Here is a 19,910-nt window from a genome sequence, read left to right on the forward strand (position 1 = left end):
ACAAGAACATTACTTCATTATGAACCAAATAATGCCCTTTGTTCTTTAATATGCTTCATACAACCCGATTGCACTGATCCTAGACCCAATAACCTTGTCTCACCCAGTACGAACTACTCAGACAACAAACCACCCCAGACATGACCAAAAGTCTCGTATGATGCCACGATGTGCCAATAGGCTGCCAACTCGAACGTGATACATAAGGAAACCGAACTCTGGAAGGGACTACTCAACTCGCTGCTAATATGGACTTTCCTCAGAAAATGGAAAACAAGACACACAAAAATTAGAATACAGAAAACTTCTAGTCAACATCATACTGTTGCGGCGTGCAACCCGATCCAAACAACATACCCATGGCGGCGTGCCACCCGATCCACACATAAAATTCACACAAGGAGATACATACCGAGCTAAATTGCTCATTACAACAAAATACCAAATATCGATCCCAAGCAAGCTAAGTGCATAATACCATCCCTGAGGGGACATATAGCGCCATAAGCTAACAAACTCAAGCACAACTAAGGTGCTATATATAATCTGAATCTCAAGGGCCATCCTGCTCACATAACACCATTGCAACGCGGGACCTCAACACATGAGAAATTTATCAAGCCGTTTCGCAACTCACATGGCACAATATAGCATTACATGAAATAGCCGATGACGAAATAACATCCAACGTCCGAATACTCCTCCATAAGGAGCGCTATGCTGAAATAAACACATCCGGCCTGACATAGAGCCCATCTTCATATTTAAATCCATTCACAGACCTCAAGCCGATCTTGATCGTACAGAACTAGACCCATAATCTTTCCTGGGTCCATAATATTCCCTCTTTCCAATGACTCATAAGAACAACCATCATAACTGGAGTAAACCTCCACAGTCTACAACCCAATAAACCGAGTGCCCTTCAGGTATAAATTCTCAAATCGGCGATATTACCACAACCATCACACTTGGTTTAAATTTACAATCAATTAAGTGACTACATGTCACACTGATGTCGTAAAGTATATCAAGAATCCGCAACCAAGATGCAAAGCCTCCGACACAAAATGCCGACCTCAGGTGACGCTGAAGACAATACCAACTTACTCCAAATATCCAAATCCCCTTTCTGCTCATCCGAGCTCGTGACATCCTCGACAAACACCGAACCGCAACCTTTGATCCTTACCTTCAAATTTCATATCGTTCACTGCACCTAACAAGCCATGCGATAGTACAAGAATTTCATCATAACTCCTGAACCACCATTAGGGTAAACACTTCATCATATAGAAACTTTTTACTTAACTCATTCCAAGAGAACCATAGCAACATGTGAGTGAATTCTATAACCGCAGATCATTCAAATCCCCAAGAAGTGGTCTAAACCACCATGACCCTTCTGGGATCCGCCTATACATAACAAGGCCGTAATACTTAAATACTTCTAAATAAAATCAATTACGGCGGTCGTCGAGCCTCGCACGCACCGCCATCACTATGCCAATTCAACCATGGCTAACCAATCTATCTTCTTCTAATTCATCCTTAACTTGCCTTAGAGATAATAATAGCTCCATTCCTTACATCACCAACCTGAATCCGCACTCATCTTGAGGGACTCTATTCCTCAAGACCACATTGTCTCTAAGCCCATGAACCGCTTCATACCCTCCTTGCACGCACATTCACATCTTCAACTGATACACCCATTCTGATAATTCTTCTACAAATCCGAAGTCTTTTTCTCATTTTCCTCCCAATGCTACACTGCAAGACGAAAATATCATAGAACACTCCGAGCCTCTTATCATAATCTTCTATAAAGGCTCGATTCTTAACCATACTTATAGGCTCGAAATTATTAGGCACCACACTTTAACTTTTGAATCCACTAGGACCGTTGTTGAGAGCCACCCACTCTGACTTGGTCCCGAATATAATCAATTCCATGAATCTTCTAGCACATGAATACCCTCTCGATGAAGCACCCGACCAAATCACTTTCCTTGAAACCCGCATCTACACAAGGCATAAATCCTGAATCCTTCCCCAAATCTGAACATGAGCCAATGAGGCCAGCCCTAGAACACCCTTAACAATTCCTTTGCTCAAATTACCTCTTATGTTCTTTTTCCCTTAGTTGAAATAACCCATCAATATGCTAATAACCGAAAATCTCATAAATAGACAACCATGCAATCCAACCGTAGGCAGTGGGACTCTCCCTCTTAGCTTGAAGCCACTATTACACAACTTTGGAACCTGCCAAGATTCTTTATGTCTTATTGACATAACCTTGCGCAATTAAACCGCAAGATTCCTCGAAATCCTTCCGTTAGAATTTCATGAACACTCTGAATCTCTAGCAACATTCACATATTAGACCTCTTACCGGATAGCCAGTAAAATCCTTCGCAGGAGCTTCGCCAACCATGCGACCGCTGGCCTGCTCATAGGAGATAACCCACCTGAGCCCGTGCTCATTCACCGGTTGCACAAGTCCATTCACTCCTCGTGGACATCAACTAAATGTGCGGCAATATCTTCCAATTCAAAATTATGTTGTATCCTCCTTCATATCAAGCAGCTCCTTTCTGTCATATCAAATCTCTCGCCGAATAATAGCCCATATTTCAAATTAAGTCCTAGCCACTGTCCACTAAAACTCCCCAAATCACACCAGGCTTTCCTCAAGGGTGTAGTTATCCTGCCACTGAATTCACATACTACTCTGCCACTCTCCCACTTTGGGCAGACTCACTTCATTAAGAAACTACTCGACCTTCACTTCTTAAACCTGGCCTTCTAGAAGTTTAACCACCGCGTGACACTTCCCACACGTCCTTCCTCATTTCTTTGCTGCTCAGCTAATGCCTTAGATCAAAATCTATCTCGGTAGCACTTGAACCAATAGACCGCTACTAACTTTTAAACCTTGCCGAAGAATCGTCTCTCTCGAGCCGTCGGCATTAGAAATACACATTCAATCCTGAACCACCGCACCCCGCGATCTCTAACAGCCGCTTCTCCAATACTATCTTACAATATCCTGCCCTAAGGGTGATCGTAGAAGGTGTTAACACCGGCGAGCTTAGTACATTCAACAAGAACAACGACGCCTCATCGCAGATGAAAATTCCACCACGCTCGCAAATACAAAGCCTCGTTACTCCATCTACCCAAATCTGAACATTCTTAGCCCGATTGCTTTTCCCCCGCCGGGAATAAAATACCGAATCTCTAAATCATTCACTGAGTATACCTCCCCTCAAGTCATTCACTGCCCCGACACGTAGGCAAGCATCCTACCGTCACATCGATACCGCACGAAAACCGTTCATAAGCACCATGGCAACTTGTGCCTAGCCTCAGAGCTCTCAGAAGTACAACTACTGAACTGAAACGACAAAATATCCTTCCACAAGGCGACGACAATAGTCAAATCAACTACGCTGGGAAAAGCATCCTGTACCACCTCTGTAGTGCCTTTAAAATTTCTCAATTCCTGATTTATAATAAGCGCTCCACGTCGCATAAGATTGAATAAGAAGGAATTAAAGGCATAAGCCTCAAAGGAATCAAACCGCACGATGAGGAATCAAGAAGGGAAGTACTCCTAACAGTCCTGTAGCCTCCCGATGATAAGTACAGACGTCTCCGTACCGATCCGCGAGACTCTACTAGGCTTGCTCATGACTCGTGAGACCTAAGGGAACCTAGTGCTCTGATACCATGTTGTCACGATCCAAAATCCACTAAGGGTCGTGATGGCGCCGGACACTGCTGTCAGGCAAGCCAACCAAAATACTCAATTAAATTCTTGTTTTAATAATTTTTGAAAACTACGATTTTCCTTCATATTTTACTAGTAAAAGGTAATCATTTCAAATTAAATATAAATGTCAAGAAATTAATACAAGATACCCCGTAATCATCCCAGACCCCGGTGTCACAAGTGCATGAGCATTTACTAGGCAATGAAATAAAATACAGTAACTGTCCAGAATACAAAGTGGACAGAAATGGAAATATAGTACAATACTCTGAAGGAGACTCTGCTGGCTACGGGTCGTCTCGATAAATGTAGCTCACCTAAGTCTCCGTATCAACCATGCCGCTATGCCACTAAGCCATTAGCCATACATGAACCTGTGCAACAAAAATGCACAGCAAATGTAGTATGAGTACGAAAACAACGTGCGTATCCCGTCTAATCAAGAAGAAGTAGAGACGAGGGGTCGACTTCGACATTTACTAGTGGTCCGATAATAACATAATATAGTAAATCATGGATTTTCATAAAGATGGGTGTAACTCAATAGCATAAACCAAGTAAGCAATTCTTTCATTAATAGGAGATTTCCAAATTCACTTTTCATCATTTATACCCGTATCTCAAGTCAGGGAGAGCAAGTACCAATATCTATTAATCCCAAGGCAAGCAATACAAGCATGCGCAAATCATGCCGAGGACGTACGGCACGATCCAACAATATTTAAACTGTGCACTGCCAGATGGTCGAATGACGCGAACTATAGATGCATCTATTACCCCGCTCGCGAATCATACATGCGACGCGGTCAAATATAAATAAACACAACAATCAGTCAAATCAAGAATTCATCAAGGAACAATTATCTAAGGAAAAGCCAATTCTCTTTTAACAATTCAAGAAAATGAAGTTTAATCTTTTTAGAAATTCATTTACTAATTCAATGTGATTTAAGCAATTCAAACCGTCAATAAGATTATAAATATTCCAAGTATAGCATACTTTTGGGTCCTAGACTACCCGGACTTAAACATAATAGTAGCTAAGCACGGACTCTCGTCACCTCGTGCGTACGTAGCCCCCACAAATAGGAGCACAAATCCAATTAATTCACCTATGGGGACAATTCCCTCTTACAAGGTTAGAAAGGAGACTCACCTTGCTCCGAGGTTCTATAACCGGCTTCCAAGACATTCCGATGACTCAAATCGATGCGCAACGCTCCAAACTAGCTAAGAAATGAGAAAATCCATAAATATAGGCTCTAATATTCACAACAATCCAATTTAGATAAATTCCTAACTTCGCTCGAAGAGTTGACAAAATCGCCCTCGGGAAAACGTGCCCGAATTCTAAAAAAGCTCACAAAATACGACAAACCATTGCGATACGTGTTCAACCATACCAATTTTATCAAATTCCGATAACGAATCGACCTCCAAATCTAGAATTTTCGTTTTTGAAAAGTTTACAAATTTTCACCAATTTCTTCCATTTGATTCACTAATACTTGACGAAAATAACCATGGAATCATTAAATATAATCACTTTTGGATATAGAACACTTACCCAATGCATATGGTAAAAATCACCTCAAAAATCGCTTTAATCCAAGCTCTATAGCTCCAAAAAAGAGTAAAAATCTCGGACTGCTCAATTTATACACTGTCCAGCATTTTCACACCTGCAGTTACTGTTCACGCAGGTACAGTACTGTTCACGCACCTGCGGTTACTGTTCACGTAGGTGCGGTACTATTCACGCACCTGCGAACAACACATCAGCTGCCCAGAAATTTCAGCAGCTTTTAATTTCACTAAAAATGCTCTAACTCCATCGTACGAACTCGGTATCCGACGATTCTTGTTCCTATGTGTCACAAATAATAATACGAACCTATTACTTCAATCGAAACTCAATTCGAAGCTCATTTACTCAATGCAACACCAATTTCGCTCGTTAAATAATTAACTCATATTTTGCGCTAAAAACTCAATCGCGACTTGATGAAATTAGACCAAACTTTCCAGATCACTCCTATAATTCATTATCAAAATCTCGGAAGTCTCGAAATCAAGTTTCGATCTCTAGAACTAAAAATGGACCTTTCGATCATTACATGCTTAATCTCAAAACGCCAAACTCTTCCAAAAACTCCTCCAAAACTCATCCGAGCCCCATGGGATCCCAACCAAGTATACTAACAAGTCCCATAACATGACACGAACTTAGACGACGCCTCAAATTACATTGAACAACACTAACATGAATCGCACTCCAATTCAAGCTTAATGACCTTTAGAATTTCAAACTTCTACATTTGATGTCGAAACCTATTAGATCACGTCGGATTGACCTCAAATTTTGCATACAAGTCTCATTCGACGTTACGGACCTACTCCAACTTCCGAAATTAGATTCCGACCCCGATATCAAAAAGTCTACTTCCGGTCAAACTCCTTAAAAACCTTCAAATTTCTATCTTTAGTCAAATGACTCCAAAATGACCCCCGGACCTCCGAATTCACTTCCGATCGCGCTGCCAATGCCAGAATCACCATACGGAGCTATTCCCAAGCTCGGAATCCCAAGAAAACATCGATAACACTGAAATACACTTCAACCCAAACTTATGAAATTCTTCCAAAAATGCTAACTTCCACTATAGGCGCCGAAACGTCTCCGGGTCTTCAAAAACCCGATCGGGACATACGCCCAAGTCCTAAATCATCATACGAACCTGCTGGAATCTTCGAATCCCGATTCCGTGGTTGTTTACTCAAAAATCTAATCTTAGTCAATTTTTTCAACTTAAAGCTTCCGAAATGAGAATTCTCTTTTTAAATCAACTCCGAACTTCCCAAAATTCAATTCCGACCATGCGTACAAGTCATAATACCTGAAGTGAAGCTGCTCATGGCCTCAAACTGCTGAACGACGCGCTAGAGCTCAAAACGACCGGTCGGGTCGTTACACAAAGAAAATTGACTACACTAGCAAATTTCATGAATTTTAAATTTTTATGAACTACAATGATGAATTCAACAAATGATATTAAACCTAAGTTTAAAAACCTCAACATGTAAGCTTATTTAAGCAATCCATCAACCTGAGAAAAGTGAAAGAAAAGTAATAAAATTTTTCATATAACGTTAAAAAATAAGAGCTAGAGATATAGAGAATTTGCATTTCAATTACGAGATTCCTTCTCAAATATCACGATTTTTGTACGCTCTAAACAAGCAGAAGTCGCCCATTTGATTAAGACACTATGTCATGAAGAAATATTTACAGATTTGAATAAATTTTTGTCTGAAAAAATTAAAGGGCCGCCCCGCCCTAGCCCGCAGCCCTCTTAAGACTGGGTTGCACTAGTTATTTGAATGCCCATTTAGATGGCGGGTAGGCCCGTCCTAGCCCACCAAAATTTAATAGCACACAAAACTTGGGTTGGATTGGGTTGGACTGGGTGGGCCCGTTTTGATAACTCTAGTGCAACGCTAGGATTATGTTTACAAAACTTTCGTAAACGATAGTGGCCTCGAGTCATTAACACCTTATTTATTTTAAATAAATACCATTTAAAAAAATTATATTCTATAGATATCTTTTAATATTTATAGTAAAATATCTAATTTTTGGTTAACTCCTACCCCTAAGCCACTAAATACGCTATTCAGTTACACTATTTTCTTTCTCTCTCTAATTTGATACATGCCATTCTCTTCCCCATTCCCTGAAAACACGACGCTCAATCTCAAAAAATTCCTCTCACCCACATCACCTACGTTCTCTCCGATCCCAATTTCTCCAATTTCATTGGACGTTGCTTTCTCTTAAATTTTTTAATGTATATCCGATTTGAGCAAACTTCGGACACTACTTCCACTTCCTTCTTCTTCTTCTCTTTTTCTTATTTTCTTTCTTCTCCCTTCTTCTTTGTTGCTGTTTGAAAGCTATAGGTATGTTAATATTGGAGAAAGAAGAAACTAAGTGTTTGGATTCTGATAATGTGAATTGTGGGATTTGTTTTGAGGAATATACTGTTTTTTCCGATCGGCGCGCACAACACAGGGTTTTTTGCTCGATGGCGGATTCGCCGGAAATTAGGGTTTGTTCTTGAACAAAGACGACGGAGTTTGGGGCTGAGCAACTTGATTTTCTGTTAATATATTTCAATATATTTTCAACGTATCACGCTGTATTTTCATGTATTTCATTGCATTCATTTTCTTTTTTTTCATTGTAATTCAATGTATCTCGAGGTATTCCATGTATTTCATTATATTCACTGTCTTTTTTTCCCATTGTATTTCAATGTATCCCGCTGTATTCTATGTATTCCATTGTATTCACTGTCTCGCTATATGCCATGAATGTATTCATATATTTTTTTTAATTAATATAATTTATGTATTCAGATGTATTATATAATTTCTCTGAAGATTGCTATATTTTTTGGGTATTTTTCGGTTGAGAATCTTTTTTATAATTGGAAATACAAATTTTGTGTGTTATAATTGAGTTTGTTGAGTTATATTAGGAGTCTATTATGTTAATTGATTCACTTTCCGTTTAAAAACAGTGCAATCCCCTGTTTCACGCTGCGAATATAGTCGAACACATTCGAATACAATAATCTGTCCAGCTGTAATCTCATGTTTCACGCCATGAATACAGTCGAATACACTCGAATACAACAACTGATTCGCTGGACTTCCCTGATTCATGCCTATTTTTGCTATTGTATTCATGTATATAGTAGCTTAAATATATCTAATATATCTTATAACAACAGAAAACGTATCTACAATTCGTAATATAACAAATGGTATCTATAGATAGTTAATTACCACTAAAAGATAGTGCTTTATGAAAATTTCTCTTAAAACATCGGACTTAAAAGAAGAAAGGGCAAAGGGAAAGCATTAAGGAAAACAATGGACCATTAGGACTTGTGTTGAATTGGTGACTACTTTCTCATCTTTAAGTAAAGATTTTGTGTTAGAGTTGTGAATACGAAGAAGGGAAAGCATTAAGGAAAACAATGGACCATTAGGACTTGTGTTGAATTGGTGACTACTTTCTCATCTTTAAGTAAAGATTTTGTGTTAGAGTTGTGAATACGAAGTGATCTTTAATAGGAATTTTTCAAAGTGAGCCTCAGTAGGCGTTTGGCTATAAAAATTACTATAATTTTTGAAAAACAATATTATTTGAAGTTAAGTTGAAAAATAATATTTGGAATTTGAAATTATGTTTAGACATGCATTTTACTCAAAAAATATTACAGTTTTGTGAGGGAGAAAAAAAAATCTGAAAAATTTAAAAAAGTAGTCAAAATCACTTTTTGATTTTTGAACAGCTCATTTTCAAAAAATTTCTAAAATTTTACAAAATTTTATGAACTAACACATTATTAATTTTTCTTTTTAATTTACGAACAAACTGGACCTTAATCGGCATCAACACAAAAGTTAAGAAAACAATGGGCCGGGGACATGGTATGATGAATAGGTAAAAATTGCACGGGGCGTCCTATTTGGTCGCCCCCATTTAACATATAACAATTTTTAAAAAAAGGTTTTAACTTGTACCTACTTTTTAAACAACTTCAGCCCCTTTCTCCTCCTCCTCCTCCTTCATCTTCTTCTTCTTCTTCTACTTCTTTCTTCTGCTGCTGTTGGTGTTGCTAAAGCAACTGTCGAAGATAAAGGCAGAAATAAATTTTAGCACAGATGAACACAACTGAATCAAGGGATAAAGATGCATGCTATGTTCAACAAAGACATAAACAAAGGATAAATAGGCATAAATGCATATGGGAGTACGAGTTTCATCCAACTTGGATAATTTCCCAATAAAATTCTTATTTACATATCCAGAAGGTGGACCAATGGCTGTGGGTTCAATTTATAAGTGTGATTTAGCAGCACTATTTGCTGCAGGAATTGCTTTTAGGCAACTAATTAAGGCAGGAAGTTCATAGTCTTACAGTTAAACAAGACTACCTTCATCACTGTATGGTCGCATTCGGGCAAAACCATTCATATTGTGTAGATGATGTCAAAGCTAATTAAAAAACTTCAGCTTTTAGTGTTGAAGTTTTTACAAATGAACTAAATAACTTTAGCATCTTCTGCTGAAATTTTTGAAAAAACTTATCCAGGACAAAAAAACTTCAGTTTATTTAGTGCTGAAGTTTTTATAAATGAACGAAGTTTTTGAAAAAGCTTAATGACAAAACTAATAAATTCAGGACAAAAAACTTCAGTTTATTTAATGCAATTACAAACAAAAACTTCAGCAAATAGAGAACAAAACTTAAGCTACTATGCTTAAGTTCATCAATTACAAACAAAAACTTCAGCACACTTGGTTCAGCACACTTGCTACTTCATGACCGTCTACTAGAATGCTGAAGTTTTGGGTGATTGCCTTTGCTACTTTAGTCCTCTATATTGAAGCTACGCGAAAAAGTGGGTACGCTTGCAATTATTTTTGCAAAGCAGACACAAGTTAAAAATGCAAAAGTTGAGAAAGTGGCACACCTTGTTCCAATTTCCAACTAATCCACCGTGGCTATCGAGGCGAGTTCGACCTTACAATATTCTGACACATCAGATTTGACACCGCCCTTAATCACCGTTGGATTTCCAATAACATGGGACCCCTTCAGAATAACTTTTCTTTTTAGCCGCAAATTTAGTGACAGAGGAATTCACCTCAAAAGATCCCTTTTTATTCATTCATCTCTCTTCACACGCACACAACGCAGAGAAGCCGGCGGAAGAAGAAGCTGAGAAGTGAGAAAATGCCTGGGATACATGGACCTTCCGATTATTCTCGAGAACCCCCTCGCCATCCTAGCCTCAAAATTAATGCCAAGGTTACTCTTATATACTCCATTCTTAGTGCTTATGAATTAGTATGTCCTTTTGATCGTTATTTCGGATTTTGCTATTGCGATTTTCTGCTAATTCGTTTAGAAGATTGTCTGCTGATCAAATTATTACGGGAATTCTCAATTAACGTTTTTGGTGTAGGAACCATTTAATGCTGAGCCAACTCGTTCTGATTTGATATCATCTTATATTACTCCTGTTGATTTCTTTTACAAGAGAAACCACGGACCCATACCAGTAGTCGATGACATAGAGAGGTTTTATTTATACCTTGGCTTAATTTTTGTAATTTTTTTTTTTGTATTTTAGAATTTTTCTTGCTTATAGTGCTGAGCCTGTTTGCAGGTATTCTGTATCTGTGTGTGGTCTTATTGAAAATTCCAATGAACTGTTTATGAAGGATATTTGGTGAGCATACTAGACTCTACTGTGCATCTCCCTTATATCAATACTTCAATTTTCAAGCTACTCGGTAATTGACTTATTTTTTGTGTATAAATATATATATCAGGAAGCTTCCGAAGTATACTGTTACTGCCACTTTACAGGTAAATTCTAAATTCTCTGGCTCTAGGTCGTACATGTATGTGTTCATCCAAACTCAGTAGCTTTGGCTTGCACCCCATCTATGTGTTAAAAAATTCACTAAATAAGTACAAAAAAGTGATTTTGAACCTATTAAATCAATTGCATTGTAGTAGAATCCCAAACTTGAACCCATAACGTCAAATCTTGGATCGGCTTACGAGGTAATTGTGATCGCGGCTGGGAGAGATTATGGAATGGGGAATGAGAAAAATGAAAAAGATTTTTTCTAGCCATATTTTACAAAATTCTCATGAGAAAAATATGCACTACTGTAGATCGTTCAGTTTTCTTGCAAAACTAATTTGTTTAATTCTTCTCTAGTGTGCTGGTAACAGAAGAACTGCTATGAGCAAGAGTCGAACAGTGAAAGGAGTTGGTTGGGATATTTCTGCTATAGGAAATGGTAAGTTGATTCAGATTTCTTGCCAAGTTATCTGATTTTCTCTACCCTTTGCCTATCAAGAAGTATACTCCTTTTTTGTTTTGACTTCTTGTGAAAAATAAATGAAGCGTTTCACCTAGGGTCATCCAAGCATATTTTGGTGTCTATTGGTTACACCTGCAGTGCTTCCATCATATAAAACTTGAGAAATAAACTAGATTGGATGGGAATTTGCAAATAGGTAGACATAGTTCGAGATTTCTATGTTGGGAAGTTTCCACTTCTATTTCATTATCTACATGTGATCTTGTGTGCACGCTCTTCCCTAAGTAGTCAAATACAATTTTATAGGTTATTAGAGTGGGCCTAATCTCTGTTAATGCAAGTTCATTGAAGATTAGTAAATCCTAGCAGAGGAGAGTTAAAGGATTTTTCTTGGTACACTTACTATACTACCATAGACATCTAGTAGTTTATTGTTCTATGTTTTACTCCATCCTTGGATTGAAAAGGAGATCACCATCAATCCACCTTTGCAGCTCCCACATATTATTTTAACTTGTGATACAAGATTTAGTAAAATACGATTGCTTTAACTGCTTCGTATGGGTTGTTCCTTTATCTTCTTCTTATGGGAGGTTTCACTTCCTATATATTTACATGTCTCGCTGCTGATTTCAAGATGCTGTATAATTTAATTGCCTTACTATTTTTATTCTTTGTTACTGACTTATTTCGAGGTTCTCCTTGGAAGATTCAATGTCTGATGTGAGTATTACTTTGCTAAATGGACTGTTTTTGACCGATCGAATCAATTTCTATCGTTTTTTAGTACTAGTCTTAGTGTACGCGCATTGCGCGTGTACCCTGTATAAATGAGAAAATTTTTTTAAAATAGCACAACTAATTATTCGAAAGATGTATTTGTGTTACATCTCTTTATTTTCACTATCTCGATTTGGTTTTGAAGCCAAAGAATTTGATAGCTTGCGGTCTTAGATAATGAGGATAATGATCGTCGTGTGAACCTCTATAAGAAGTTAAAACAATACTTTCATGTAAAATGATTTTTTTTTGGTTGTTTAGTTCGGTCACAATAAGCTTATTTCTTTTGTCATTAAAAAAGAATATTTCTTTTGTCGATTGGTATTGAGATCATTCTGGCGCAAGCAGTCATGTAGCCATGTATTTTGTGATTTGGTTCATAGTATATTCTAACTTCTAACAAATATTTTTTTTAAAAAAAATTGCATGCAGTAAAAAAATAATTTGATTATTCATTGTACGATCGTGCATGCTTTGAATATTCTTGGCTCATTGTTTTGGAGAAAATCGGCAAATAAGTATATTTTTACAATTTTCTAAGTTTTTGAGTACGCGCATGGAAAATAAAGCTACATATCCACTGCGAGATTAGTTCGTATCAATAATCTTTTGAATGAGCAACCGGATTGCTTTGTATATTGTTACTTCGTGTCTAATTTTTGGAGCATGCTCCTAAAAGAATCATCAATAATATTTAAACAACAACAACAACAACAACAACAACAACAACAACAACAACAACAACAACAATAATAATAATAATAATAATAATAATAATAATAATATTATTATTATTATTATTATTATTATTATTATTATTATTATTTAAACAAGTAAGCTTTTGTAGTATTACTTCACCTTGATGATGGCAAGGTTTTGTGGCGTTAGTTTTTTTGGGCTTTTTAGCTTCGTGTGAGATTTGCAGCTTTAAAGGATTTGTTATATATTGCCTAACGAAGAGTAAGTTGAGGAACTTATTATACATTATAGTCCTAAATATTAGGTTAAGTATTAATTGCAGTATTCTAAATATTAGGAAGTTATTAAATTACAATTTGTCCCCTTGTGAAATCTATTTTTAAAGGGTAAAAAAGGCAAACGACATTTCGCTAAGGACCTTCATGCTTTTAATATGCGTTTTTTAGTATTCTAAAAGAATTTATTTGAGGAACTTAATCAGGTCTTACGCCTCGACACGTGTATAACAGATTATCGGTTTGTGTATTATTAGCACTTAAGAGATTCCATTGAACTTCCTCTAAAAACTTAGCGGAACTTATATAATATCAGTTAGAACTAAGTTCATGATTGCTTCCTCAAAAAAGGAACTAAGTTCATGATTCAGATGGTTACCTATCGTGAAGTATTCCTTATATTACCTGTGCGAACTGCGAAGTATGTCTAGTGGGATGATAAGTTGCAATTCACAAAGGAAAAGACTTCTTTTGTTACGTACAGTGAAGTGGTCATGTGCACCAGATGTAAATAAAATTAGATGACTTAGTCAAGAGGCAACAGATTTAAAAACAACAACATACCCAAGATTTAAAAACAACAACATACCCAAGATTTAAAAACAACAACATACCCAGTATATTCTCATAAGTGGGGTCTGGGGAGGGTAGTATGTACGTAGACCTTACCCCTACCTTGTGCATGTAGAGAAGTTGTTTCCGAATGACTCACGGCTCAGGTAAGCACAGTAAGCAGTAAAGAAATGCAATATATAAAAAGAAAAAGTTATAGGAAGAAAACATACGCATTATCTGACTTAGTCAAGAGGGCTTAATAGATATTCTAGTTTCTGCATTCCTGTGAGAGACTTAGGGACCTATTGTTAAGAAAAATTGTGAGACTTGGGACATTAAATTTGAAAAATATTTAACATAGGAATCAAAAACTGTACTAGAGTAACTCTATTCACTTTACTATGGTAATGTGTGACTTTCCAACTTATAGTTTTCTTTGAAATGATAGTCACAGTTTTCAAGACCTCAAACATCATATAGAAAATGCAACATTTTCTGTATCAAAACTTTTCTGCTATTATTGCAATATTTTTTCACTACGTATATAATAAAAGAGTCAAATTAACATCTTAAGCTCTATACCTAGTCACATAAACTGGGATAGATGTAGTTATAGGTTGTGGAACTTGTAACAATTGAGTGAAAGGAGTATATGAATTTATGTTTTATTTCAATTCATTATCTTGTGCATATGGTAAATAATTAATTAAACCATATTTGCATTTATCTGATAGAAAATATATCTGCCAAGTTCTGTTACCTTACTCAAAAAAATATAAATGCTAATTGTTATGAATTTTAAGTTATATAGTGATGCATCATTCGTCGATGGTTTCCTATTTTTTGGGGGGACAAAAAAGCATGCTTTACTTAAAATGCTCTTGATGCTTCATTTTGTATAAAACAAAATAGATTTACATTTAACTAATTACATTGTTGTGCATTTCAGCTGTTTGGGGTGGAGCGAAATTGGCAGATGTTCTAAAATTAGTCGGAATACCTTATCTGACGAGTATCACACAATCTGGAGGAAAACATGTTGAATTTGTGAGCATTGACAAGTGTAAGGTTGTTTCTTTTTTCCTTTATTTTTTCTAAGGTTGTTTCTTTTTTCCCTTATTTTTTTCTTTTACTTTTCTGTACTAGTAACAATTGATTGCTCTCTGAGTAACATATAGTTTGCTGTAAAATTTTCCTATGTTTCTAGGAGGAAAAAGGAGGTCCTTACAAGGCATCAATTCCATTGAGTCAGGCTACAAACCCTGAAGCTGATGTTCTACTCGCTTATGAGATGAATGGCGAGGTAATACAAGTCTCTTTTTTTCTTCTATTATTGTTAAATATGTTTGTTTTCTCTGTTTCATATTTTGTTGTTTTGTAAGATGGTATGCAATAGATTCAATGTTGTGTGCAGCTTCGGTCTTATATTAATTTGACCTATTGTCCTTATTCAGCTTTACCTATGTTATGATGAAAAAAGTTTACATCTCAAAATGATCCAACTAGTGTTACCTGTTCTTCGAATTGATGTATACCTATTTTAGCCCGTGTCAGCATAATATCCACTTTTCTAAGACATAAACAATTCAAACAAATTATACTCTAAAAAAGATTTAAGAGACCATGCAGACTTTTCTCGGTACAATTTCCTATTGTATACTTAAAAAAAGAAGTTTCCTGTGGGCCCATATTTTCCCTTGTTAAACATTAACAGTGCAGCTTATAAGTTTATATACAATTCGTTAAAAGTCAAACCAAAGCATTCTATTTGAAACTGTTTGAGTAATTCTTCTTATTATTGGGTCTTGAGTTGACATATTTTAACAATTTTTAGCACATACGAATCCAATATAACAACCTATTCAATTGGTTTGTCCTTTAGCTCTAACCTTGTGGAGTTGTCTGATTTCTTACAGGGATGAGCATTTTGTTAAATTTGAGTGATTGACTTTAGTCTGTTGGTACTTTCAGTGCATCAATCAAGTGTAACCTCGTGATGAGTGCTGACTTATTACAATATCAGATACCATTGTTGCTTAATTCTGTGTTTCAAATTTGTTGGATGGAATTTTGGGAGTTTATTGTTAAGGTGTCGACTTTCTGAATTTATTTCCATTTAAAATTAATGTCATCTATTTGGTTGAGCAGTCCATCAGAGAGCAATCAATGGGAAGAAAGTGGGGGTATGTCTTATTGGTAGATAATTATACTTCTGATTGCAATTTGAGCCTTCTTAATAAAAATGGAATTTTGAGCATGTTATTCTAAATTTACTTGTAATTTTTGTTTCTACGCTCGAAATGCTTATGAAAACACTAGCGTTTTGAATGCCAGCTTGGAAATGTCTGTTTTGGCCCTGGCAATTTCCTTTTAAAGTCTATCAAGTTGATAGCTCAACTTGCAACATCCTATACTAACCTTACTGGATTCACACATGAAGCCACTTAATAGGGATCATGGCTATCCGCTGCGTGTGGTTGTCCCAGGTGTGATAGGTGCCCGTTCAGTTAAATGGCTTGATTCCATCAATATCATTGCCGAAGAATGCCAGGTTGCTATATTGTGTATTAGTAACTTCAGAATGATGAAACATTTTCTTTTAAAGTTAAGCAATATCTGTTGGACAGGGTTTCTTTGTGCAAAAAGACTACAAGATGTTTCCACCAACAGTGAACTGGGATAACATCAACTGGTCTACTAGGAGACCGCAGATGGACTTCCCTGTTCAGGTAATTGCTTAAATTTCTCTCTCTCAGTACGTTTTCGATGGGGTTCTTTTAATTTGTTGATATAAACTTACCTATCCTGTATATAGGTGGATTCGGGCTTGAAGATTACTCACTTGGGTGGCGTTTGCTTCAAAATTTTGAAAATTTGTTTTGGAAAATCTTTTCAAATAATTTCAAGAACTCTTACCGGAATTGAAGCAAACACCACCTTTATCATTTTATTTGGATATAATAGCTTTAATAAAATAGTACTTCTATGGAATTTGTGAGTTACTTGTGGATTGTTTTACCCCAATTTTGTAAGTTACACGATATCTTTATACTTATGATGGAACCAAATCAAATATCGGCTAATTTAGATTCTTCATTATCTGGCCACAAAATACTGAAGCAGCTGTGCATGAGTTTTGGTTCTGGTTTGAAGATGTTTTGCAAGTGAAGTTTCTCAAATCTTCAACTTCACTCACAAATCTCATTTTTTACAAATTTATTTAGAAGTGAAGTTGGGTGCAAAAGGAACTTCAACTTCAAATAGAGTTTTTTTATTCAGATTTAACTCATATTTGGGCCAAAGAATACTTAGTCTCTTTCTCTCTCTCTCTCTCTCTCTCTCTCTCTCTCTCTCTCTCTCTCTCTCTACACACACACACACACACACACAGAGATACAGTGTTTTGAACTTGAGAGAGACACTTGATTAAAATGACAACTGGTTTTATATAGTTTCTGCATGTTTTTCCAATTTGTTTGATAGAATATTACAACTGGGTTTATGATTTTGCAATTAAACTATATCAAAACTTCTCTTTTCCTGTGTAATAAGTATTGATGTCCCCGAGATATGGTGTTACCAATAGAATTATTTACACTATGGTTCTAGAAACTAGAAACCCTTGTGATTCCTTTTAAGAGAGTCTAATTTCAAGATCTGAGATATTGATCTGGCCGGACTTTGGCAATTATTTCTGGCTGTATACCAACATGGCTTACAACTTCTTAAAATTTGTCAATTGCTGACAATTACTTTATACCCTTTTCTGGTAACAGTGCGCAATATGTTCCCTGGAGGATGTGAGTGTTGTAAAGCATGGAAAGGTCAGTTGTAATATGATAAACTTTATATTCAAGCTCTTCTTCACATTATCTTATGCTTTCATGGGTATTTCTACATATACTCGTGTAAATGAGTTTGCATGGTCCAGTTATACAGTCTTGTTTTGTACTGCTGTATATAGACAATCATAGTACTTCATTAGGTTGTTCTAGCTTCTAGTATATGTTTTCAGATAACCATCAAGGGGTACGCAGTATCAGGAGGGGGGCGTGGCATAGAAAGGGTAGACATATCTATCGATGGTGGTAAAACTTGGGTTGAAGCCACCAGATACCAGAGAACTGGCATTCCATATATTGCTGATGACGCAAGTAGTGACAAATGGGCATGGGTCTTTTTTGAAGCTGAGGCAAATATTCCACAGAGTGCAGAGATAGTTGCTAAAGCGGTAAGTAACAAGTTTTCTGTAAAAAAATCCTGCTTTTCTCTTCAAATAATAAAAAGGTTCAACTATTAACTACAACAATTTCTGATGAGTCTAATTTTAGAGTGATGTGTGTCTTTAGAAAAAGTACAATGTTTCATCTATCAAGCCCATAATTTGCTTCAATACATTACGAAGTTGCTTTCTCATGTTATTTTACGCTGAAGACTTCACTATGCTTCTTGCTCCTGTTCTCAGTTGATATTCTATGCTTAATAGGTGGATATAGCTGCAAATGTCCAACCTGAAAGTATAGATTCTATCTGGAATCTGAGAGGAATCCTGAACACCTCATGGCACCGGGTTCAAGTCCGAGTTGGCCAAGCAAATCTTTAGGCCGTGTTTCATGTGTTGGGCGGATGACAGTATTCAGCATCAAATGCAATGGTTGTGTTTGTATCTTCCTAGCTTAAAATGAAAATAGCATGTTTTCTTAATGTTGTCTCAAATACTAATGGAAATAACAACAATAATCTGGAAGTGATTGCAGCTTGAATATCGGTTTGTTTTTCTTTCCCCAGTATGTATTTTTCTTTATTTTCCTTTAGAGTTTGATCTGGACAAGTTCCTAATTATTTGTCATTGGATAATGAGTTTTAGGATGATACAAGTACTGAAAGCAAGACAATCCAATTACAGCTATTAGAATATATAGGAAACTGGTTATTAGGTAGTACATTTTACTTTGTGAGTGGCTATTTTTTCATTATACTTTGTTTTTGGTTTCTTATAATGAAGTCCTCGCCAGCTGACAACTGTATCTGCTTAGCTCCCTCAACCATCACGTGGAAGTGCATTCTTTAACTTGCTTTGCTTTATTTTGAGCATGTCCTTGTTTTTTGTAGATATGGATAAGTTAACCAATAGAAATATAGAATGTACCCTACTAGTTAGCCCTTCAAACAGGAGGAAGGTGAAGTGAGGTGAGATGAGTTTGAGGTGCTTAAATTAAACGATGCAGCTGTTTAGATTTATAGCCTGTTTGGCCAGCTTTTCCAAGGCCAAAAGCAAAAAAAAAAAGTGCTTTTTTTTTCCAAAGTTGTAGTGTTTGACCAAGCTTTTAGAAGGAAAAAAAATGCTTTTGAGTAGAAGCAGAAGCAGAAAAAAGTAGCTTCTCCTCAAAAGCACGTTTTGAAAATACACATAAAAGTACTTTTTAAAAGTTTGGCCAAACGGTTATTACTCATTCAGGTGTGACATGATAATATAAATATTTAAATAGTAGAGCTGAAACTTAGAAGTGTTATTGAAGTACTGTGCAGTAGGAAGATAATTTATATATCTACATCTACAATATAATAAAAGCAGGAACATCATAATCTAAAAGTCAAATTATTAAATTACCCCTTTATTATTTATTAAAGTGTCCTTTTAATTAACTTGAATATAAGAACCTAAAACGTGTGTCACTTCAGCAAAGTCCCCTACAACAGGCGCCACCCTACGAACTGACGCCAAGCATACGGACATTTTTTTGAAGAAGAGTTGCCACCGTTATCCTCTTTAAAAATTAAAAAGTCTCATGACACTTTTTTCTCACTAATCGATTCCCCCTGTTAAAGATTCCACCAGGTTTGTCTCCTTTTAAAAATTCTATTTTTGTTTAATTCTCCACTTATTTTCATCTAAATCTAC

At 36.3% G+C, this 19,910-nt stretch overlaps 1 protein-coding gene across 1 annotated transcript; it reads left to right on the forward strand.

The window, feature by feature from the left end:
• Nucleotides 10,507-18,981, forward strand: LOC109207465 (sulfite oxidase). The gene is made up of 12 exons (XM_019370397.1): nucleotides 10,507-10,668; nucleotides 10,826-10,941; nucleotides 11,030-11,092; nucleotides 11,196-11,232; nucleotides 11,594-11,675; nucleotides 14,958-15,076; nucleotides 15,216-15,311; nucleotides 16,449-16,559; nucleotides 16,636-16,737; nucleotides 17,785-17,832; nucleotides 18,024-18,239; nucleotides 18,495-18,981. Exons 1-12 carry the CDS (start codon nucleotides 10,594-10,596, stop codon nucleotides 18,609-18,611), a joined length of 1,182 nt encoding a protein of 393 aa, XP_019225942.1. The 5' UTR covers nucleotides 10,507-10,593; the 3' UTR covers nucleotides 18,612-18,981.

This window comes from Nicotiana attenuata, chromosome 2 (assembly GCF_001879085.1).
Source record: "Nicotiana attenuata strain UT chromosome 2, NIATTr2, whole genome shotgun sequence".
NCBI lineage: Eukaryota > Viridiplantae > Streptophyta > Magnoliopsida > Solanales > Solanaceae > Nicotiana > Nicotiana attenuata.

Coding starts and splice junctions, on each gene's coding strand:
- LOC109207465 (XM_019370397.1), top strand. CDS start 10,594: ATGCCTGGGATACATGGACCTTCCGATTATTCTCGAGAACCCCCTCGC. Junction 15,312..16,448: donor CTTATGAGATGAATGGCGAG/GTAATACAAGTC, acceptor TCACACATGAAG/CCACTTAATAGGGATCATGG. Junction 17,833..18,023: donor GTGTTGTAAAGCATGGAAAG/GTCAGTTGTAAT, acceptor ATATGTTTTCAG/ATAACCATCAAGGGGTACGC.